General features: G+C 35.9%; 1 protein-coding gene across 5 annotated transcripts in view; it reads right to left on the minus strand.

Annotated features, from left to right (window-relative positions):
- The window catches only part of ERBB4 (erb-b2 receptor tyrosine kinase 4), a 1,119,996-nt gene that overhangs the window by 677,836 nt on the left and 416,041 nt on the right, over nt 1–26,119 (minus strand). For all 5 annotated transcript variants that reach the window (XM_066346729.1, XM_066346728.1, XM_066346726.1 and 2 more), the window contains exon 2: nt 20,403–20,554. In XM_066346729.1, coding sequence (XP_066202826.1) covers nt 20,403–20,554 — 152 coding nt within the window. The remainder of the gene's footprint in view (nt 1–20,402; nt 20,555–26,119) is intronic.

Consider the following 26,119-nt stretch of genomic DNA (forward strand, 5'->3'; position numbering starts at 1 on the left):
ACTGAGAGTTTCCTTGACTTTTGTTTGGTGGTTTTGGTTTTGTTTGAATTATATATTTTCCTCCTTAAAAGGTGACAGAATCATATACTGTAGGAAATATGTCCTCTGCCATGAGGGTTGAACATTTTTATTAAAAATGTCTAAATTAGAGGTAATGAATAATTAATATGACATTTAAACTGAGACATTATCATACTTCTATGTGTTAGTAGTGTGAAATTATCAAGCTATTAATCCTAACCAAAGGAACTGACCGATTCCCAGAGCTTGAATCTGACCATCAAACCAGAAGATTATGCTCTCCTGCTTAGGTCAAGGAAAATACGGCGCTAGAGCTCAGTCTCCTCTTTTCTCTGCTCCTCACGCTCTTGTCCAGGGATGAAAAATTCAAAATAACTTGATAGTGGGCAATTTGTTCTATAGCCCCCTAGAGTTGTCAACCAAATGAAAAGTTTACACATTTTTTAACCATTGATACGGAAGGCCACATACAGGTTGAGAGTGTCTCCAGGTTTGAACTGTGCACCAAGGTACATAACTGAGACTTGTGTAGACACAGTACCACTGACCCTAGAGAGTGCGGTATTGAATCGCTGGAGAAGATTTTCACCACCATTATTCAAATGTGCAGCCTACAAAGCCCATCAACAGGGAGCTGCTGACAAAAACCTAAGAAGTTTGCAAATTTTAACTTCAGGGATCTTCTTTTCAAATAAAATTTTAAAATTTGTTCAAAATCAAAAAAGTAGCATTTAACAGACACTGAAATCCTTTTACTTTCAAAAAGGTATCATTTCTCAAAATAACTGGGGACCGAAGGACCACATTAGTAAGTTCTCTAAGAAAATAAGATAAGATGACTTCTATAAGTTCCACTGTCTCTCAAAGTATCTACTTCAGTAGAATTCTATAAAACTTAAAATTCTGCCTGACCTATGGTGGCTCAGTGGATAAAGCATCGACCTGGAAATGCTGAGGTCACCGGTTTGAAACCCTGGGCTTGCCTGGTCAAGGCACATATGGGAGTTAATCTTCCAGCTCTTCCCCCTTCTCTCTCTCTGTCTCTCCTCTCTTTCCCTCTCTGTCTCTCTCTCTCTCCCTCTCTCCTTTCTAAAAATGAATAAATAAAATTTAAAAAAAAAAAGAAAAAACTTAAAATTCATAAGGAAAACGTCTCCAAATGTATGAATTATATTATAAAGTAGTTCACCAGATCCTAGTATCTAAGCTTTGAGACCACAACTAGGTCACTGAAAACCAGTTATTGAGTCTAATGTTTCCCAAAGGGTGGTAAACAAGGTTATTCCAGGTTCAGAGAGTACACTAACAAGCATTGAATCACAGTGTATGGAAGGTTTTCCTTCAGATTACTTTAAACAAAAAGTCTCAGTGTGGTGTCTCTATGTCTATAAAAACTCCAGCTCCTGCCATTCTCTTTTTCTAAAGAAGAGCAAAAGAAAAGTGAGGCTCAGAATCTTTGACCTGCATGCTTTTTCTTTGCATTAATGTTTTGTTATTTTATGTTTATGTTGGAAATATTGGGGTTTCATTTTTGGTATCAATTGTGAACTTATCTTTAAAACATATCTAGAAACATGACTCAATCAAAATTAAAAGACAAATGCAGTTTCATGGAGGTAGCAAAAAGATTACAAAGTGAGTTTCATACTGACTAAAGCTGTAAAATACTTTCCTAACCTTATATTTTTATTTTACAAAAGAGGAACAGGAAACTCAGAGAGTTAAATAATTTGCACTGCATCACACCATTAATTGGAGAGTTTAGAACCTCGGTTTTCTACTTTTTCATTAACTACTTGAAATGAGCACTGTGCAGAAGCAGGTCATGAATGGATATGTTTTAGGCAGGAAGAAAAAAAGACAAAGCAAGAGCATAAGGCACATGCGACTTCTATGGAGAGTACCCAGAAAGCAGCTCAGGGCAGAGATTGAGATGCTCTCTGTGACATCATTCAACAAGGAAAATTGTTAGTCAAGAAAGTTCACTGAAATGTCAAGTACCTCCAGTCAAGATAAAATTTAAGGGCCAAGATGGTGGTTAATAAGTTTTAACCCTCCCAAGGCAAACCTACTGAGCATAATAGCATTTTAATTAAAGACTCTGAAAAGTGAAAAATATTCAAAACCCAAGGAATGAAATTTGAAAGAAAGAAAGATAAGCGGTGTGTTGAAGGGCTATGCTAGCATTGCCTGTACCATACCTTAATACTCTCCAAATCCCTGGTTGATATAACTTACTGGTAATTTTTAAAATGTCATAAATGAATAAAGTTAGCATGAAAAAGCAGGGAGAGTTTTGGGGTGAAGCTATGATGCTAGAGGTATAACAGCTAAGACCAGACACCTTGCTAAGTTTATCTCTGTATGGTTAGAAACGTTACTTACTATTTGTCTTTTGAGAAGTCAAAGTATAATTGAACAGCATAGACTATCTACTGAGGTAATAGCATTATTTTCCAGGAAAATGAAAGAGTCCAACAGAATAAAAAAAGACTTTAGCGGTTTTCTAACAACTTCTTACCCAGTCCACAAAATCCTGTCCCTCCATTCCTGATCTCCCTTGATCGAGCATCCACAGTGGAAAGAGAGCAGAATTTGGTGGCAGAAAAGGGAGTGAACAGCCCAATGGATGTAAGATTTGGAGATACAGGGATCTGGATTCAAGTTCTAGATGCACCTTCCTTCTCACTGTTTGACTTTGGCAGACTCTATCCTCCTCCGCAAAATGTTGATAATAGTGAAAAAGTCACTGGATTACTGTGACTATATATAAGAAACGCTCAAGAGAGGTAAGAGAACTAACATTAACTGGGTGCCTACAATGTGCCTAGCTCTTTAAATTCATCTTTTCTTTCTTGTTGCTTTATGGTGGTAATGAATGACCTAGTGCCTAGAAAATACAAAGTGTTTCAATTAAATGTCCCCTTCCCTTTTCCTCATCTAACAAGGCACCTCATTATATTGGTAGAATGCTCTAATTGTTAGAAAAATGTTTATTTTCAGCCAAACTCTGATTCCTTTTTGCTTCTGCCTAATCCTGCCTTCTGGAACAACTCAAAACTAGACCACTCCCTTTTCTATGAGAGCCCTTGAAATATCAGAAAACAATCACTGTGCTCCACTTTAGTAGTCTCCTCGCCAGGGTCAGCGCACACACTTCTTTCAACAGCTACTTTGGAGATACAGCTTTCTGGAAACAGATTGTCCCAGTCGCCTATTATAGGCACACTCTAAGTCAGCCTTTAAATGTAAAGTCTGTATTTGAGCAAATAATAGTCCAAATGTAGTCTGTGAAAAGCTGTTGAATCTGTGCTGAGAAGTTTACTAACCACTGAATTAGATTATCCTTTTGACTGCACTTATGTTAGCAGGACATGTAGTTTTTTCACATGTATATTTCGGGGTGGGGAGAGATTGTTACACAAGACACGAACAAGGAAATATCAATACAGATCAAATTTGTTTTTGTCTGAAAACATATTGGAGCAATTTGTTGTGAGATTTCTCTTTCAGTTAGCTACAATACAACATGAATTCTATAATGGAGATGTAGAGGACGTTAATAGGACTTAATTATGTGTAAACTTAAACTTTGTTATAAGCTCTTAAAGTGAGCATTTTTCAGATTGCTCTAAGTTCTGCCAGCCACTGGTGCATGACCCCGAGCAAGACTGTTAACCTCTCTGTACCTCAGTGTCCCCATCAGAAAAATGAAATTGTCACACAACTACACAGGGATGATGAGAACTGCACAATTAAAAAGACAAATTGTGCCTAAACACAAAGATACTGAGGCAAAGGTGACTTATAAGTCTTGAATAGAGAAGTCAAAGGTTTTTGAGGTGAGGTTTTCCCACTCAGAATTTGAAAAATCTGAGCAATTTGGAAAACACCGGAGAGTTCATTTAACACGTGCTTTATTACTCTGCACTCTTGCCTTCCTCTCAGGTCACCAAAATCCACCCAGTCCCCAGACTTTAATTGCCTGCTTTTCTTTTCTTTCTTCTAAGCTTTTAACCTGGCCTATCCCTTCCTAAAGAACTCAACTTCTTTCCTTATATACCATCTTCTTCCTTATCTGAATCACATGTTAGTTACGTTGTGACCCTCCTTCTTTAGGAAGAACATTGAATTGCTGACACCGTGAATTGCTGACACTTTTCCAACCACCTCCTTCATGGGGAGTAATAAAGCAGATGCTGTTGCTACTGCCTCACTGAAACAGGATGAGCACTGGGGACAACATGGCCAGCTGAGTCACACGCCATTGACATCCAGTACACTCTTTGACAGATAAGAAGGAATATCCAAATGGAACTTGCCCAGAGCAGTTATCTGTGAATTTTATCACCACAACTGCTTTAAAATTAGGTCCTGCAATAAAAAGGCAGAGTCCCATCTTGATACTAAATGTGTTGTAATTATATTCAGTAAACCAAAGGTTAAATCAAGCTTGTCAGCGAACTACATCTCCCAGAATTAGGTTATTGCCAAAAGAGACTTAAGCACAACCAATTATTTCCCAAGCTTAACTTCTTGTTTGCTGAACCTAATTACAGAGTTTGGAAAAAAAAAAATGCAGCTGTCACCTGTCTTTGCAAATAAAAGTTACACTGATAAATGCTTTACTAACTCTCATTCTCTGGCTACCCTCCTAACCCGACATTTGTCTGAGCCCTGACAGTACACTTTTTAGCACATTTCCCTTAAGAAGGATTTCCTGAAAAATGTATGAAACTCAAAAAAGCTTCCACCAAATATCTCTGACAAGAACTGGCTCTCCTTCCTTGGTTTCTCATATAGCCAGGACAACGTGTCTGCCTAGGTACCCAGATTTGAGATCTCACAGCCTTTTAGTGTCCTGCACTTACAGCCTCTATAGTCAGTATTGAGTCCTATTAATCTTTCTTCACAATGATTATTGAGTGCATCACATGCTTTCAACTGTCATGGCAACAAACTAGTTCCGGGCTTTCATCAACCTAATGTCTCACACTAAAATCACTCCATACTGCTACAATATTAAATTCCCCTAATAATACTTTCACATTAATAACCTGTCATGTTGTAAAGGCTCATCTCAGTTTGGCCCTGACCTCCCTTTTCCACCTCAATGCCCTACCACCTCCCCACTTCTGCTGCATCTTAACCCTTTGCCCTACGTTTTATATTAATCCTTCCTCTTTCTGTGTTTTCTTGCCTCCACATTTGTATAGTGATTTCAAAATGAAGATCTTTTTCACTTGGAATTATAACTAGAATTCCTTCTCTAGTTTTTTTATTCTTTAATAGCCCTTATTTTTTTCCCATAATTTGCTTAAGTTTTATTTTCTCCATATTTTTTTCTAACTTTGTTTATTTATTTATTTACTTATTTATGCCTATTTATTTATTTATTTATTTAGGAGTTTAGGTTTACAACAAGAATGAGGGCAAGATGAAGATTTCTCATATACCCCTTCCCCCTACTTATGAGTCGTTTTCCAAATTATCAGCATTATTCACCAGCACGGTGTGTTTTTTACAAAGAATAAACTTACATTGACACATCATAATCTCCCAAAGTCTAAAGTTCACCTTAGGTGTTCACTAGTGGTGTTGTGCATTATCCCTGTTTTTACAAATATGTAATGATGTATATCCGTCACTATTTTTACTGCCTAACAAACCCACTGTGATCTGCCTATTTTCCTCTCCCTACCTCCCTTTTCCATCCTAGTAACCCCTAATTTATTTTTCTCCATAGTTTTGTCTTTTTCAGAATGTCATATAGCTGGAATCATACATTCTGTATCCTTTACAGATTGTCTTCTTTCACTTAGTAACACGCATTTAAAGCTCCTCAATGTCTTTTAATGACCCGATACTTCATTTCTTTTTTTTTCTGAAGTTGGAAACGGGGAGGCAGTCAGACAGACTCCCGCATGCGCCCGACCGGGATCCACCTGGCATGCCCACCAGGGGGCGATGCTCTGCCCATCTGGGGCATCGCTCTGCCGCAATCAGAGCCATTCTAGTGCCTGAGGCAGAGGCCACAGAGCCATCCTCAGCGCCGGGGCAAACTTTGCTCCAGTGGAGCCTCGGCTGCGGGAGGGGAAGAGAGAGACAGAGAGGAAGGAGAGGGGGAGGGGTGGAGAAGCAGATGGGTGCTTCTCCTGTGTGCCCTGGCCGGGAATCGAAGCCGGGACTCCCGCACGCCAGGCCAACGCTCTACCACTGAGCTAACCAGCCAGAGCCCTTCATTTCTTTTAAGTACTGAAATACATTCCATTGTCCAGTTGTACCAGTTTATCCTTTTCCCTACTAAAGAATATCTTTTAAGCTTTGGCAATTAAGAATAAAGCTTCTATAAGAATCTGATTGCAGGTTTTTCTATGCACATACATTTTCAACTACTTTATTTTTTTTTTTAATATTTTATTTATTAATTTTTGGAGACAGAGAGAGGGGAGAGGAGCAGGAAGCATCAACTCCCACATGTGCCTTGACCAGGCAAGCCCAAGGTTCTTGAACTGGCAACCTCAGTGTTCCAGGTCGACGCTCCACCCCACTGCGCTACCACAGGTCAGGCCTTTTTCAACTACTTTAAGTCAATACTGAGGAACACAATTATTGGATCATGTGGTAAGGATAAATAGCTCTAGTTTTGCACACACACACACAAAAAAAATCACCAAACTGTCTTTCAACATGGTTTGCCTTGATCTTATTGGGAGAGATTTTAGTTTCTCACCATTAAGTGTGATGTTAGCTGTGATATTTTTTGTTGTTTCATTTTTTGGTAGATAGTCTTTATCTTTAACAAGTTCAGAAAGTTTCTCTCTATTCCTAGTTTACCAACAGTTTTTATCATGAATGGGTGTTAAATTTTGTCAAATGCTTTTTTGGAATCTATTAATATAATCATATATATATATATATATATATATTTATTTTTTAGTCTGTTAGTTTGATAGATTACATTCACTGAATTCCAAATGTTAAACATGCCTTGGCATACCTGTGATAAATCCCACTTGGTTATGATGTACAAATCTTTTTTATATGTTTTTGTTGTATATTGATTTGCTAATATATTGTTGAGAATTGTTACCTCTATTTTCATGAGATTATGGTCTATAGTTTTCTTGTAAAGTCTTTCGCTGTTTTGGTATTAGGGTGATGCTGGTCTCATGGAATAAGAGAGTATTTCATCTGCTTCTATACCTTGAAAGATGGTAGAGAATTGGTATAATTTATTTCTTAAATGTTTGGTACAGTTCACCCAGGAATCCATCTGTGCCTAGTGCTTTCTGTTTTGGAAGGTTATCAATTATTGATTAAATTTCCTCAATAGATACAGAACACATTAAGCATAAAACTGGCACAGTATCTTACACCTATCTAAACAAATGGTATGTTTTAGGTATTAGTCCATGCAAACCCAAAGGCGTAACTTTAAGGATGCCTGTAAATACTGTGTTTCTTATTACAGAGATTACTTTTTTTTTAGAGGTTACATTTTTGATATAACAAAATTCACCACAGAAAACCACTTAACCCAGCTTATCTGCTCAAAGAACGAAAGTTGACTGAATATTTTCTTTATACAATATTTATATAAACTGATGAAAGTGCAAAATACCTCACAGTCAAACATATTCCTGAACAAAATAACATATGTTATCATACAGATATGTACTAAGGACTGTTGGAATGGAGATACTGATTGAATTTGGGGAACATATTAAATGTAGGGGAATAGAGATAATATAGTTAGAACAAATTCTTAAAAGATATGTGATTTTCCAGAACTAAGAGGGTGGGAAGACACACTAGAAAGGAAAAAAAAATGCATACAAAAGTATAGAGACCTAAGTTTATAAAGAATACTGTATATAAGAGATCATGTTAGTGGAGGAAATCTCTGGTATTCAAGGCAGCCAGAGGAAAAGATGTTTAAATTTGTAAAGGTTATATGGCTTTGCTCTTCACACAACCAAGGAAGCAAAGAGGACTGCATAACATTCATTATGTTTTTACCCATGAGAGTAAGTATATAAGTTAAGTTTCCTATGTGTCCACTACACATAGTATTTTTTAATTAATTTTTATTTTATTTTATTTATTCATTTTAGAAAGGAGAGAGAGAGAGAGAGAGAGGAGACAGAGAGACAGAGAGAGAGAAGGGGGAGGAGCAGGAAGCATCAACTCCCATATGTGCCTTGACCAGGCAAGCCCAGGGTTTCGAACTGGCAACCTCAGCATTTCCAGGTCAACGCTTTATCCACTGCGCCACCACAGGTCAGACAGTATTTTTTTTTTTTACAGAGACAGAGAGATAGTCAGAGAGAGGGATAGATAGGGACAGACAGACAGGAACGGAGAAAGATGAGAAGCATCAATCATTAGCTTTTCGTAGCAACACCTTAGTTGTTCATTGATTGCTTTCTCATATGGGCCTGCAGCAGACTGAGAAACTCCTTGCTCGAGCCAGCGACCTTGGGTCCAAGCTGGTGAGCTTTTGCTCAAACCAGATGAGCCCGCACTCAAGCTGGCGACCTAGGGGTCTCGAACCTGGGTCCTCTGCATCCCAGTCTGAAGCTCCATCCACTGCCCCACCACCTGGTCAAGCACGTAGCATATTTTTTATTATTGATCAAATCATTTCTTGGAATATAAGATGAAAGACAACATAGATACTACAAGACGTTAGGGGGAGAAACTTCAATTAGAAAAGTAAAAGAAAATTTTGTGAAATCATTCTTTTCTGACTAAAAAAAAGTCATAAACATTGAATAATTCACTCTTGTTGTTATTCAATTTACTTATTTTTTTTCATTCCACAAATATTTGCTGAGGAGTCACTACATGATAGACACTGTATTGTGCGCTAGGATTAGTCAGTGAACTAGATGTGGCCCTTGCCCTCAAGGTTATGTTTTATTTAGTAGAGTAAACAGAAATTACACAAATACTTAAACAATTGATATCACGAAAGAATTGCTGGGTGTTATGAATGTAATAATGTGAGGAATTCAATAAGACAGGAAGTTAATAGAGCTTTCATGAAGAATATTTTTTTTAATTTCATTAAATTGGTTGGGGGATGTTGGTTAATAAAATTATTCTAAAAATTGAACAGAACTTAGTCTGTGTAGGTACAAGGGTAAGAGTCTATGTGTCGGTGGGGAGAAGTTCTGAGAATGAAAGAAAGGTCATTAGAGTGAGAGAGAGCTGATACCTAAAGGAACTTAGTTGTCATTGATGGGTGTCATGAGTTCTAATGTCGTCCACATTTGTGAATGACAAAGCTTGTAGGCAAGGTCAGAAAATACAGGAAGTTAATGAGGATTTTGGCCATTGTCCTCTGAGGATGAAAAGTTTCAAGAACTATAATTCAGCTTATAGTCTATATTTGCTGGTATTTTTCTGTTTGTTTTTTTTTCTTTCAGGAACTCTTCCCAATGCTTCATTGATCTCTCAATGATCCTATCATAAAAGCTTCACCATGCTTCAATGTGATGACATCTTTTAGATTGTTGATACCACCCTCACTCATTAGGTATAGCCGCTGTACTTTTGTAAGCTATTGATTGAGTCTTAAAAACAACCAAGTGTTTGACTTGCGATTTCACCCTTCTGAAAGTACAAAATCGCTACCACCCAAAAGCTGAATCTCTAAAAAGCTTTGTAAAAATGCACTGTCAAGTGTTCAGAGCACTACCTGAGACTTGCAGTGTTGAGAGTCAAAGAAGGGAGGAACAGACCCGATAGCACTAGACAGAGCCATCTCTTACTAAGGCTAACTACCAAGGGCCAGGAACCCTAATAAAAAGCTTTTCTTTAAGAAACAAACCTGCTACCTAACTGTTTCAGAGGATTTTCTTCAACAGTCAATTAGTTATTTTGATTTTCAAGTAGAGATTGAACAGAAATGATTTCAAAGAGATTTATATTTACTAAAACATCTTAATTTTCATCATTTTCATTATATATTTAAATATAATATTTATAGTTAAGTGGGTTCAAATTAGGGATCAGGGGAAATAACTACAGTGTTTCTAAATGCAATAGTTTTCACATTTTATTTTTCCACTTTTGAACTTTAAATTATACTGTGTGACCTTTAAAATTGATTTGATCTCATGTAAAATTGTTCACCAAATTTAAGTCTGTCTTTTTTTTAAAGAAAACAAAATGCTTCATATTAAGACTCAGAAAAATAAATCTATTAAGATGCACATCATTTTGATTTTTTAAAAGGTGTTTTTATTTATATTCCAGTATTTAGATTTTAGAATTAAAAAGTAACCAACCCACTGACAAAATGTTTCTAGTTAGTCCTAACAACTCTTATCATTTGTTCTCTCTCTTTGAACCCACGTCTTTGCTACTTATAAAATAAAAGAGGTGAAGAAATAACTTTTATAACTCAATTCCCCTGATTAAAATGTATCTAAGACACATAGAGTGAAATGGGTTCATTACATGCATTTTTCTCTAATTAAGGTTAATGCAAGCCTATAAATTCATTATATTCACCACTTAAGTTAAATTTAAATGCTATAGCCCCCAGAGGTGTGGAGGAACACTTTGCATATGTTCAACATCCTAATAAATTCATTTCTAATTTAAGTGCATTTGCAACAAGGGCATTGTTTTCTGGAAAGTACATCAGAATGTAGGGACTTAAAAATACCTCTATTAAGCAGTTTTATTTTTACTAATATTCTCTTAGCAACATTATATATGCTTATACTAATTTGACTCAATCCTAGAAAATTGTTGTTAATTAATATTTATATATGAATATAAATGGTTACTAACTTATAATACATGCATGTATATTTATATATTAAAATTTTAAATTATTTTTCTATATTTCTTATATCTATCTTTTTCAATACTCCCTCAAATATTTCTTTTCTACTAAATGCACATCTTTGTATAGGTACTATTGAATTTATTTATTTAATAGTTTTAATATAGAGAGAAAACTGCTGAATATATTTTAATATTTTATTTAAATGATTGAGAAGAAAGGTTTAAAAATATGCTGATATAACTGCCAAAGCAAGAACATTGACATTTTTATCTTTTGATTTATTATGTAGGATTACTGACGGGTATCAGAATTTTGAGTCAGTGCATCTTTTGAGATCAAATGGTATTTAACCTCTGAGGAAAGAAATGTATTTTCCTCATATAAGTGTAAATTGCATAGCTTTTTCAAATGTATTACAAGTTATATGATTAGATTTAGTACAAAAAACAAGTTTCAATTTAAAAGCTAGTTGTAAATACAGACATACAAAATTGCATATTTATTATGTTTAACAGTTTTAGGATTAGTTTTCAGACACTATCAAAGCTTTGAAAATTCCATTTAACCCAGAATGTCAGCTTTGGCCCAACAGATATATTTAAATATTATTTTCTCTACTGTTTTGTTTGTTTGTTTGTTTGTTTGTTTTGTATTTTTCTGAAGCTGGAAATGGGGAGAGACAGTCAGACAGACTCCCGCATGCGCCCGACCGGGATCCACCTGGCACGCCTACCAGGGGCGATGTTCTGCCCACCAGGGGGCGATGCTCTGCCCCTCCGGGGCATCGCTCTGCCGCGACCACAGCCACTCTAGCGCCTGGGGCAGAGGCCAAGGAGCCATCCCCAGCGCCCAGGCCATCTTTGCTCCTTGGCTGCAGGAGGGGAAGAGAGAGACAGAGAGGAAGGAGGGGGTGGGGGTGGAGAAGCAAATGGGCACTTCTCCTATGTGCCCTGGCCGGGAATCGAACCTGGGTCCCCCGCATGCCAGGCCGATGCTCTACCGCTGAGCCAACCAGCCAGGGCCTCTAATGTTTTTTAGTATTCTCTATCACACTCAGCTAAAATTTTCTCATCTAAATACAGCAAGTATGTTACATTTTACCACAAATGTAGCTGTATGTGAAATTCGGGCCAAAAAGAGAAATTAAATAAAAGGTTGGAACACCTTATTTATTCTCATGCTTGTTTACTTGACCAACGTATTTCTTGAAGGTAAAGGAAAACAAAGTCAGGCTTGCTCTCCCTTATTATGAGATCCAATCAAAATGTGTATACACAGCAAAATAAATCATTAACAAAATAAAAAGACAACACACTGACTGGGAGAACATATTTGCCAATACATCTGGTAAGGGATTAATAAACAAAATTTAGAAAGAATTTATAACTCAACACCAGGAAGACAAACAATCCAATTAAAAGATTGGCAAAGGACCTGAATAGATACTTCTCTGAAGGGGAGATACAGACGGCCAACAGGCATGTGAAAAAATGCTCACTGTCACTAATCATCAGAGAAATGAAAATTAAAACCACAGTAAGATATCACCTCACACCTGCCAGAATGGCTATCATCAACAAAGAACAAGTGCTGTGGAGAAAGGGGAACCCTCCTGCACTGCTGGTTGGAACGTAGACTCATGCAGCCACTGTGGAAAACAGTATGGAGTTTCTTCAAAAAATTAAAAATAAAACTGCCTGATAACCTAGCTATTTCACTTAGGGAACTATATCCTAAGAATATCAAAACACTAATTAAAGAAGATATGGACCCCCATGTTCACTGCAGCATTATTTATAATAGTCATAATCTGGAAATTTGAGAATATAATACATGTAGACCCACCTTATTTCTTACTAGGCTATTCATGTTACATTTAAATGGTGTTTTCCTCTTTGATTTTTAATGGCTCTAAAATATGTCTCTACTTTTCTCATCCCGATTTCAATCCATCTCTCCCAGACAGGCCATTCTATCTGGTATTTAATGAGCTAACAACAATCACAGATAGGCAATGATAGCTAGTGTTTGCACAAAGTATTCAATAAATCCTTTTCCAACCCAAAGGAATAAAATATTTTGTAAACTATCTTTACTTTTAAATATATATTCTCCAACATAGCATTTTGCTAAATCATGCTGTGTAGCATAAAGCTCAGCCCAGGCATAGATTAAATATGAGTGAGGAGGCTATGGGAAACAAACACTAACGAATAGAAAACCACCCTCTCTGCTGGTGGATTTAATTCTGGTCATCTGCTTTGACACAGGCTGAAATGTAAATATTTCAGAATTTTATATTAAACCTGACTGGTTGCTCATCCTTACTGAAAACAGCTAAGAGATAGTCAAAGCAGGGTTACTTATTCCATCTTGAAACTCACTGCTATGTAGCATCCCTGATTTTACTGTAACTAATGAAGCCAAGATCTTAGGTTACCATGAGCATCAGCATTGTGTAGTCTCTGAGTTCCAGCTTTATCTGACTTCTTTGAAATATTTGTCCTTAATCAGAAGAACTATGTGTGAGTATGAAATAATGCATTTCCATTACCAGCACTGGAAAAGCAACGCAAATTCCAAGTCCTCTGGAGAATGATTGACAAACAACATTCTCATACATGAAGAATCACATATATATTCTAACAAAAGAGGGTGATAGTTCCATAATCTTATACAATAGTAATTATTATCTAGAAGACAAAAATGTATTTGAATTTAAGAAGAGGACATTTCCTTCCTTCCTTCCTTCCTTCCTTCCTTCCTTCCTTCCTTCCTTCCTTCCTTCCTCCCTCCCTCCCTCCCTCCCTCCCTCCCTCCTTCCCTTCCTTCCTTCCTTCCTTCCTTCCATCCTTTCTTTCTTTTTTTTTATGCTAGAGAAACAGAACCAAAGAGAGGGACAGATACGGACAGACAGGAAGAGAGAGAGATGAGAAGTATCGATTCTTTGTTGTAGCACCTTTGTTGTTCATTGATTGCTTTCTCATATTTGCCTTGATGGGTGGATGGGGGGCTATAACAGAGCAAGTGACCCTTTGCTCAAGCCAGTGACCTTGGGCTCAAGCCAGCGACCTTGGGCTTCAATCCAGTGACCTTTGGGTTCAAGCCAGTGACTATGGGGTCATGTCTATAATCCCACACTCAAGCCAGCAACCCCTCGCTCAAGCTGGTGAGCCCACGCTCAAGCTGGTGAGCCCTAACTCAAGCCAGCAACCTCAGAGCTTTGAACCTGGGTCCTCTGCATCCCAGGCTGATGCTCTATTCCCTGTGCCACTGTGTGGTCAGGCTAGGATATTTTCTTTGGTAGAAAAAATAATAATAATTTATATGATGGCTATTAAGAAATGTTTTATTTATTTTTAGTGAGAGAGACAGAGAAAGGGACAGATAGGGACAGACAGACAGGAAGGGAGAGAGATGAGAAGCATCAATTCTTCATTGCAGCACTTTAGTTGTTCATTGACTGCTTTCTTATATATGACTTGACTAGGAGATTTCCGCTGAAACTAGTGACCCCTTTCTCAAGCCAGTGACCTTGGCCTCAAGTCAGTGACCTTGGGCTTCAAGCCAGAGACCTTTGGGCTCAAGCCAGTGACCATGGGGTCATGTCTATGATCCCACTCTCAATCCAGTGACACCGTGCACAAGCCGGTGAGCCCATATTCAAGCTGGATGAACCTGTGCTCAAGCCTTGAACCTGGGTACTGTGCATCCCAGGTCAATGCTCTAGCTCTATCCACTGCACCATCACCTGGTCATCTGCTTTATTTTTTAATATGTAGTTTTAGATGGCATTCTTATATATTCTAAAAGGAAAACTCCTCACAGCTCTTCCAAATGTACAATAAATAGAGCTATTGTTTTTCAAAATTCATAACAACATGTATTATTCATTATCTGAGGGGTTACCTTTTAAAAGTATTTTTGCTTTAAAAAGTATAGTTTTTTTAGCTAATAAAATTATATGGATTTCAAGTGTACAATTTTATAATACATTATCTGTATATTATATTGTGTGTACACACTCAGAGTCTAGTCTCCTTCTGTTACCATTTATCCCACTTAACCAACTTAACCAATATAACTTCAATAAATTCAATAAAATATATATATTTTAAAAATGATAGTTTTTCATAGTCATTGCTTTTACTACCAATCATACAACATTATTGATACTATTTGGAAAAATGTCTTAATTTGTTTTTATTCATTTCTCAGTAATAAAATAGATGCATAATCATTAAGATTTAACTCTTTCAAACTAAAGCATACAAAGTTCCAACAAATTACTGATATTGTTAATATCCTAGGTCAATGGATCAACTGCTAAACAATGTATCTATTCTTAAACTCTAATAAATACTGTTTCCAAAACAATTTGCACACTATTCAAGCCATAGATTAAAAATTAATACCTGTTATAGCACTGGTTTAGGATAGGTATTAATACTTCATATATATATATACATATATATACACATATATATGTGTGTATATATATATGTGTGTGTGTATGTGTGTGTGTGTGTGTGTGTGTGTGTATATATATATACCTTGCACTATACATCACCTGTTTTACATTTGTTGACACTTAATACTTATTTCCTTTAAGTCCGCGGTTCTCAACCTGTGGGTCACAATCCCGGCAGGGTCGCCTAAAGCCATCGGAAAATACATAATGCATATCAGGTATTTACATTCCGAATCATAACTGTAGCAAAATTACAGTTATGAAGTAGCCACCAAAATTATTTTTTGGTTTGGGGTCACCACAACATGAGGAACTGTATTTTGGGGTCACGGCATTAGAAAGGTTGAGAACCACTGCTTTAAGTGAATGTATAAAACAGATAGAATAAATATAAAGTATAAAAGCTGGTAGGTCTGGTACCTGTTTAGAAGCCCTGAGTAATAAATGACAGCAGTGGTCAAGAAGACCAATGAAATGACACAAGGGAGGAAACTCTCAAGGAGTCTAATGAGGATTAAAGATCTATTAGTTCATTCCATTACTTGCTATTTTTGCCTTGTTTGAGAGGTTCACAATGTAAGAAGGTAGCAAAAATCTGTGATTTTTTACAACTTGCTGTTTTAAATTCTGTGTTAACCTGTGACATTGATAAGGTACCTAGTAAATAACTATTAAGGCCTTTTTCCTGCCAACTATGTGGTGTCTCAGGGGTCTAATGTTAAATATTGTCAACTAGCTTTTTTTTTTTTTTTTTACCTAAAGGAAATGTGAAAACTTGGAGGTTACAGCAAAACAAAGATGGGTTAAAAGGTGTTTACAAATGTAAGTATCAAGGTTAACATAATAAATCTATCTTGAAAAGAATACATTTCAAAGTAATTCAATAAACTATATCTAGTAAAGATTAATGAAGTATGTCTAAAATGTTTTATTTTTTTAATTATATGTAAGCACATCTTCAATCCAATTTCATAGGTCTACATTTTCTGTTTTTGAGATCTCGGGAAATGTACTAAAAGGAACACTTTAGTTATAGTAAAGGAAAATAATCCTATATAGTGTAAGGAAAAGAGGGGAAGTCACCTCAAAGTTATTACCAAGTTCCAGGAGTACCTCATGAATTCAATAGCTAGAATGCAACCAGCCTTTGGAAGCAGACTGGAACCCGTAAATGAACAGTTCCCTCATCAATGATTTGGGTGAATGATATTTTTCTGCTCTCTCTCTGTTTCAATGTGTTGTCTCCATTCTGGTGTCTGAATAGCTCTCTCTGACATTCAAACCACAAGAAAAAGATGACTGTGCTCTGATATTTGAGTGGTCAAGAAACTGATGCAGAAAGTGAATGCCCATAGTTGTAATTTCAAATCTGCATGTGAAGGAATTCTTACTGATCCAACCTGTGTCTTATATTCACACAACTCATCCGTGGTAGTCTCAACACTGAAATAGCATAATGAGGGACTCATATAGTCATTCATGTAGATGATATATCATATATAAAATAGTGATCTATAGTTACTCTTAAATATTAAGATAAAATTCATTAATTTGTCCATTTGCAATAATTAATGAAAACCTATTTATATATTTTAGGCACTGTATTAGACACCAACTAATCATATATTGAAAGAGATAAGCAGAATATCTGGGTAAACAGCTTTCATGCATCATAGAAATTAGAGTAGTTTATGATCTTGCTAATTAGAGATAGACATATGTGTGAAAAATATTTAAAAAACAAAAGTTAATTTCTTAAGTTTCTAAAGGCAAGTAAATTCCAGAATGAAATGCAAGATCTCTATCTCTGATGTCTCTCTAAACACATTATAGGCTTGGGTCATTCTGAAAGAAAGGGAAACTGCATATCTCTATAACCCAGGGGTAGTCAACCTTTTTATACCTAGCGCCCACTTTGTATCTCTGTTAGTAGTAAAATTCTAACTGCCCATCGGTTCTACAGTAATGGTGTTTTATAAAGTAAGGAAGTAACTTTACTTTATAAAATTTATAAGGCAGAGTTACAGCAGGTTAAGCATATAATAATAATTACTTACCAAGTACTTTATGTTGGATTTTTACTAAGTTTGGCAGAATAAATCTTTATAAAACAACTTACTATATATAGTTCAATCTATCTTTTTATTTATACTTTGGTTTATCCGCTACCACCCACCATGAAAGCTGGAACGCCCACTAGTGGGCGGTAGGGACCAGGTTGATTACCACTGCTATAACCAGCTACTCAATGAATTATAGTTATATAAATATATATAGGTAACCTATCCAAAAGATAGGTTAATGCAAGTTTACTATTCACTCATTAATTCAAAACTTATTGACACGATAGTATAATATAAAGAAACTAGATTTCTTTTACATGAACACTGCTTATTTTAATGTGTTAGTTTTGGACAGATTATGCACTTTGGAATAATTCAATTCAAGAACCTCTTTGATGAAAACTTCCCCAAATCCTTCAGAATTAGCCATTCCTTTCTTGGCCCAGTACCCACACCTACCTTTAGCACAAAAGCATACCTTTACTCTAATTCTGGCTTCTTATTTCTTTTTTAACAACTATAAAAATTTATATATGTACATATATAGAAACATACATATTAACAGTACTTACACATTACACTTCTGTAACTCTCTAAAAACTACAGGATTATTGATATGAGGAACAATGGACTATGTGCTATTGTATTCTTGGCTAAGACCATTTGTTGAGTGAATGGATACATGTCACAATTAGAATTGGTAATTTTCCAAAGGAACAAAAAATAAGTAAGAAAAAAATATGTTGTGAATAAGCAAAAGAGTCTATTGAAGTATCTTTAAAGAAATAGATGAAAATAGAGATATGTGCATGGGTTAATAAAAAGTTTATACAAATTTTAGATATACAATTTTGAAACCAACAATTACTGTTTTAAATAAACAACTTATTTCTGCTCCAAGTGAAAAACATTAATCTTCATTTTATTATTTCCCAAATATATATGTTCATTATTAACTTACTTTTTACTTCAAAATGGTTTCTAAAAATATAGACTATCCAACTGTATAGCCCATGTTGCTCAAAGATCTGTATTAAATATTTCATATTTGATATTCCTAAAGATAAAAAATTGCCTAAAGTCTATTTTTTATCATGCTCTTCTGTTACCTATAAGAGCTTAAAATTGTAAAATGATAATCAAGATAGTTTTATGTCACTGATTTTAAAGACTGTTACTTATAATAATGACTAAATTTTATTAAGCCAATATAATTTTCTATACCTATTCTTTATATCCTGATTCTTGTATAAGAATAACTCTGAGCTGCAAGAAGCCACATAGCAAACAAAGGAAATAAATTAGAAGAAAAACAAAGATCAAAGATTGCCTTTAAAATATTTTTCACATTATTTTGATCTAATAAAGTATTTAAACTGCTTATTTCCCCTGATTCTGAATTCAGCTATCAGTAATTCTTTTCTAGGACATCATTGAGTTTCTTGCCATTTCTAAAAAAAAAGTCTACAAATCAGCTCACATGCCATCGATATTTCATTTTAATGTTGAAGAATAAAATATTTTGAAAATAATCAATCAGGACAAATTAAAAGCTTGCAAGGATTTTTAAATACTACTCAGATATATACCTTGGAAGTGGTTGTTCTAGAATAGTTTGTGTGTGTAGCATTCTCAAAATAACAGTACAAAATTTTTACAAAGTTAATTTCTTTTTAAGTACTCTCATTGTAAGATTTAGATGCTTTTCTTACCTACTTTTGATTAAAATATGTCATAATTATTAAAAGAGATGTGACATATAATTCATAAAACTAGAGTGGCATCAGCCAAGCAACATAATATGAAAAACTTATATTCTATACCAAACCTAATACAATAATTATTTTAAAAATAGTTATCATAAGCCTTATAATGTTATCTGAGGTGGTTCATTTGCTAAGGTTGTTACCATTTCTAGACATATTTATTTCATCCAAAATATGTAAAATCACTGGGTTTTTTTACTACTTATCTAAGTATAGAATTATTAAAATTATCACGGTTCTCTAAATAATTTACTACTCACTTACTAGTTCATCAGTGTTCAAATCATTTCTTTTTGGTTTATACAGGACTGTGCCTCAGAGAAGTGTATAAACATTATTGAAATCAAGATCAAATGCATGCTATAGATGTTATATATCCTATTAATTCCTGTATGAAGAATAAATTCTTAGTTGTACAAATGACAACATTCCAACTCACTTTTTTCAAAGTCTCTTTAAAGTTCAGATTTTCCTATAACTGTTTTGGTTAAATCAAAACATAAAAAACTGGACACACTAGGCACTAGTGTAGCCTGTTTAACTGACTAAAGCTAGAGGCAAGCCAGAACAAATCTGTACAAGGACACTTGTTTTCTCTGGTAACTTCATACATACACACACATAGGGTGGGGCAAAAGTAGACTTACAGTTGTAAGTGTGCAAAAGTTTATTCTTGTGATATCATTTATTAATTACGGTATTATTTTCCATATGAACAATTGCAAATCTACTTTTCCTCCACCCTGTGTGCAGTTTTGTTGACCCACATAAGTACTTGAAATTTCCTGAGTCTAAATAATTCGCAGGTTTTCAAAAACAGATGTCATTTTTCTTCAAAGGTAACAGTATGAGTCTCATTATGGTAATATAAAATAATCTAAAATTTCCAAATTGACAGCAAAAGGGACAGAGAAGGAGATTGCTAGCTAACGTTATCAATTAATATCTGATTGGTCCTCTAACTCTCCCAGAGTTCCTCTTGCCTGCAATTCAGAAAAAGTCAGACGTAGTAGATAGCACGCAGTACACCTGACAGAGTCTTCACCAATGTTAGGGCAAGAGTAACTGCTCTTAACTCAGGACGCCAATCACGATGACAGCGTTACTCTTGTTCTCTCTCTGAGAGAGTCTTGGTATCTCTTATGGTCAGCCTGCAGTCATGGTTCCTACCGGCCAGACGGCGATAGCCATTGGTGTAAGCAAGCTGGTCTATCTTTATGTATCATGACACCACTGTTCACTCACAAAGGAGAAATAGAAAGAGAAAGCTTTACCCGCAGAAAGGAGAGGTCCCGGTTGTGCTCGATGCTGGTTATCTCCAGGTTGCCCATGACTACCTCACAGTTCTCATAGTACTTGCGTAAGGCTCGATACTGCTGCTCCAGGTCTGAGAGAGAGCTCAGTTTATTCTCTGTTCCTGCACACACTGCCAAGACAAGAAGACAGGGGGTGACTTATATAACTTTATATCTTATGTACAGTAATGTCTTCCCCAACTCTGTATTACATACTACTACAATGCTCTGAATTGAAACTTCCAATATCATGAAGGCCCATAACCACCACTTTTGTTTTTTGCAGCTTTATGAAGATATAACATTGTGTAACTTTAAGGTGTACATGCTGATTTTATATACTTACTTGTGTTGTGAAATGATTATCAGCAGTGAGCTAACACCTTCATCACTTCATATAATTATCATTTCTTTTTTGTGGTAAGAAATTGTAAGATTTACTCTCTTAGCAACTTTCAAGTATATAATACAATATTGTTAACTGTAACCACCATGCTGTACATTAGGTCCCCAGAACTTACTCCTCTTATAGCAGGAAGTTTATAGTCTAACATCTTCCCTATTTCCCCCACCACCGAGCCTCTGCTAACCGCCATTGTTCTCTGCTTTTGTGAGTTGGATTCTTTTAGATTTCGCATACAAGTAATACTACATATTATACTTATAAATTGCATGTACTAACAACAGAAAGGAAGAAGATAAAGGTTTCACAGAAACACATAGCAAGGAGATAAATTTAAAATAATCATTTTTCCTGTGACCATATAAATGTCACAGGAAATCCATTTAATTTCATTTAATCAAGATTTTTCTTTTGGCCTTCTCATTTACTCTATTTTCTAATGGGTAAATATATGCAAATAATTGAAGATCAAATGATAATAAAAGTTAACAACTTACTTTTAAAATGTTATTTTTCTATTGCAAATTAAGTTGTTCTCATTGAGTATATTTTCTACATAATTAAAACTTATACTTTTAAACCCTCAAAATACTACCTTTTAAAATACAAATATTAAACCACTCATATCAAAGCATTTATAAGCATATATTATAAAATATTGTCTAATAAAATATAAACTTTTATCGATATCAACAGGATTGTCGCTACATATAATTATGAGTTTTCTGAGCTATAGCGTACTGTTAATATGATCTGTTTGCCATCTCTGAGAGTATGGTTGTTGAATCTGTTCATATGTGAGCACAGGAATGTACAAATCTGTGCATTTTGGTTGTGTGTGTGTTGATATCTTCACTATCCTCTAGAAGTCAGAGTTTTAATTATTACTTCTCATGGCTTATATATTTCTGCCTGAAAAAAATCTATATCATTTAATGCACCAACTTGAATCTTTAATGAACTGAAACCTATATTATGAATCTTATAGTAACATTTCAAAAATCAGTAGTGAATAAATCTTCTTTGAGTAAGTTGCATAATGTACACGAAATTTAAGGCAAGATATAAAGTGTACACTTTGAAGACACTGGGAAACAGAACTTGGTCATCAAGTCATATACACATGAGTGCCATGTACACAGAAATGGAAAAGTAGTTATAATCCTGAGGAGGTGTTCAATGGGTTTCAGTACAAAAAGGAAAAAAAAAATCCAGCCAGGTATATTGTAGTAATTAGGACTATCTCACAGCCTACCTTCACCTACTGACACATTAAAAATAACAGAAGTCCAAATCTAAAAGTCGAAGAATAATAAAGACCTTTAATCATAGTGGAAGCAAACTATAAAAACAAAATATAAACTTTTACTGTCTGGATTTCTGAATCTCATCAAACAGCATATTCTCTAGAAAGAGTCTTTTGAAAGCTGAATTGTATCCCTCTAAAAGATTTATTGAAGTTCTAATTCCTGGTACTTGTGAATGTGACCTTATTTTAAAATAGAGTCTTAGTAGATGTAATTAAGTTAAAATGACAATATTAGGATGGGCCCTCATCCAATACGATTGATGTTTCTCTAAGAAGAGGAAAACCAAATGTGAATACACAAGGAGAAAGCCATGCGACCACAGAAGCAAAGATGAAAATGATGCAGTTAAAATCCTAGAAATGCCAAGAATTGATGGTCACCATCAGAAGCAAGGAAAAGGCATGGAAAGATTCTACCCAGAATCTCGGAGGAAGCATGACTCTATTGATTCTTTGATATTGAAGTATTAGCCACTAGAACCGTGAAATAATAAATTATTGTTCTTTTAAGCAACCTAGATTGTTGTACTTTGTTATGACAGACCTAGAAATCCAATACATAATCTTTAGATTATTGTTGAAATCTCACATTTTAAAAATTGTTAATTATCACCTCTTTCTAGAGTCCTATAAACTTATCACCTCCAAGCTCTTTTCCCTTTCTCCCTTCTAAATGCCACTCACCCCCTCATACACCATGCTAGATTTCACTTGTTACTTTTGAGAACACAATTTTTTTAGAGTGATGTGATAGGATGCAAAAATGTCTAGTTCATTTACATCCATTTTTTTTTTACAGTAAGAGACTGCATGCACAGTTTTAGCCAATCATTTTGCACCTAAAATAAAGATACTATTTCTCTGCTCAACATGGAAGTAAGCTTAGCAATGGACTAAGTTATGACTTATTATATGATATCTTCCTAGAACCTTATTTAAAACTTGGTTGGAGCTGGACTTTCTCTCCTTCTTCACATCTTCCTCCAATCTGCTGCCTACAACAGAGATGTGATGGCTTAAACTTGAACCATCATCTTCAACAATATGGGTGATGGATATGCCTTAAAAACTGGCTGAGAAATGAGCTAAAAGGAACAGGGTTTTCAAACACTTGAGGTTTATGTTGTCTTATTATCATTAACATCAGAGTAATGTTGAATTTGGGTCCTGCCTGCTGAAATACCATACACAGAAAGCAATAAATTCTAGTTTAATTATATGCTTTTGACCAATGTAATTTTAATAATTCGGTCATCTGTTTGACTGAATTTATTTAAATCATAATGAAACTACAAAATCATTCTTGATCATCTGAACATTATATTGGTTTGTGGAAATTTCCATTGTTCCTATAACCAACAAACACTTAAAAAATAAATTTATATTGCTAACTACAGTAATATTTAACACAAGCAGAAGAACAAAAAGCTATTGATTTATGTACATGATATCTGTCATGAGCATGAAAGTCCAGCTTTTTTCCAATACATTCTAGAGACTCTCTAAGAACCATCATAATCAATTATCTTTTTATTACTCTAAGCAAATTTATGACAAAACATGCATAAACTTATAAAGTGTCTATAAAATAAAAGCTACTATTATATGGGTTCTTGAAAAATATATTTCAATTATTTTAATTTCCTTTGAAGACAAGCTTGCTTATTGATTGATTGATTGATTGATTGATTTATCAAGTGAGAGATGAGGAAGTAAGGAGGCAGAGAAACAGGCTCCCTCATGTGCCCTGACCAGGCTCTACCTAGCAAGCCCCTTACAGGGCAATGGTCTGCCCATCTGCAGCTGCTGCTCTGTTGCTTGACAACTGAGCTATTTAAGGACCTGAGGCAAGGCTATGGAGCCATTCTCAGTGCCCAGGGCCAACTTGCTGAAACAATTCAAGCCATGGCTGTGGGAGAGGAAGAGAAAGAGAGAAAGAAAGAGACACGAGGGGGGAGGTTTGGAGAAGCAAATGGTTGCTTCTCCTATGTGCCTACACTAGGAATCAAACCTGGGACTTCCACATGCTGGGCTGACACTCTACCGCTGAGCCAACTGGCCAGGGCTGAGACGGTTATACGTATTTTAATGCAACTATTGATATGGGTAATTAAGCATCAATGAATAAATTTGCTGTGCCATTTTTAAAATATATACAATGACATCTTGCAATTCATGTACAACTTGTGTTCTACAAGTTTCTTTCCATTAGAAATAAAACCCTTACTTTAATATCAATATACAAAAAAAATCAATATTTAAGCATCTAAATAAAATGGTTTCAAAAACACTTAGTGTATTCTTCTTTATAGAACCATAAAGAAATATTAGAGAAACATCTATTAATATAACTGTAATGTATTTTTGCATATTTTTCATTCTGCACATATAAAAGAGGTACACAACAGAAAATTATTGTTAGGCCCTGGCCAGTTGGCTTAGTGGTAGAGCATTGACCCGGCATGTGGAAGTCCTGGGTTCTATTCCCAGCCAGGGCACACAGAAGAAGCACTTATCTGCTTCTCCACCCTTCCCCCTCGCTTTTCTCTCTCTCTCTTCCCCTCTCACAGCCAAGGCTCCGTTGAAGCAAAGTTGGCCTGGGCACTGAGGATGGCTCCATGGCCTCCACCTCAGAGCCTAGAATGGTTCTAGCTGCAATGGAGCAATGCCCCAGATGGGCAGATCATCACCCCTTGGTGGGCTTGCTGGGTGGATCCCGGTCAGGTGCATGTAGGAATCTGTCTCTTTGTCTCCTCACTTTTCACCTCATAAAAATACAAAACAACAACAATGAAATAAACTTTATGTATTCTTTTCTATAGAACCATAAAGAAATATTAGAGAAACATCTATTAATATAACTGTGATGTATCTTTGCATATTTCTCATTCTGCATATATAAAAGAGGCACACAATAGAAAATTATTATTAGGCCCTGGCTGGTTGCTTAGTGGCAGAGTGTTGACCCAGCATGTGGAAGTCCCAGGTTCAATTCCTGGTCTGGGCACACAGGAGAAGCTACCCTCCGCTTCTCTTCCCCTCCTCCTCCACCTTCTCTTTCCTTCCCTCTTCCCCTTTAGCAGCATGGCTCAATTGGTTTGAACATGGTCTGGGGCTGAGAATGGCTCTATGGTGTCTCCTCCTCAGGTGCTAAAAATAACTCAGTTGCGAGCATGGGTCTCAGATGGGCAAAGCATTCAGGAATTTGTCTCTCCATCTTTCTTCCTTTCATTTATATTAAAAAAGTATTATTATTATTATTATTATTAATTGTTAGATAATATTTTTCTATATTTTATTTGAATTTTTAGTATTTTTTTAACTCTTTTTTTTTTTTTTTTTAATTTCCTGAAGCTGGAAACGGGGAGAGACAGTCAGACAGACTCCCGCATGCGCCCGACCGGGATCCACCCGGCACGCCCACCAGGGGCGACGCTCTGCCCACCAGGGGGCGATGCTCTGCCCCTACGGGGCGTCGCTCTGCCGTGACCAGAGCCACTCTAGCGCCTGGGGCAGAGGCCAAGGAGCCATCCCCAGCGCCCGGGCCATCTTTGCTCCAATGGAGCCTTGGCTGTGGGAGGGGAAGAGAGAGACAGAGAGGAAGGAGGGGGGTGGGGGTGGAGAAGCAAATGGGCACTTTTCCTATGTGCCCTGGCCGGGAATCGAACCCGGGTCCCCCGCACGCCAGGCCGACGCTCTACCGCTGAGCCAACTGGCCAGGGCCAGTATTTTTCTATTAAGTAAATTCATTGTAATGATATTGGTTTGCAAGCCATACAGGTTTCAAGTATATAACTCAATGAAATACCATTTGTCCACCACATCAAAAATGTGTTTACATAGGAAAGACAAAAATTCTGTAAACTCAAGAAAGGTGCAATGTATTAATCATTACTTTGAATCTGCTGAGCTGTAGAGCACAGTGCTTTGCAAGAAATTAACTTGCAACAGTATTCAATTAATTGCTGTAAAAACAATTATAAC

The sequence above is a fragment of the Saccopteryx leptura genome, chromosome 7 (assembly GCF_036850995.1).
Source record: "Saccopteryx leptura isolate mSacLep1 chromosome 7, mSacLep1_pri_phased_curated, whole genome shotgun sequence".
Lineage (NCBI taxonomy): Eukaryota > Metazoa > Chordata > Mammalia > Chiroptera > Emballonuridae > Saccopteryx > Saccopteryx leptura.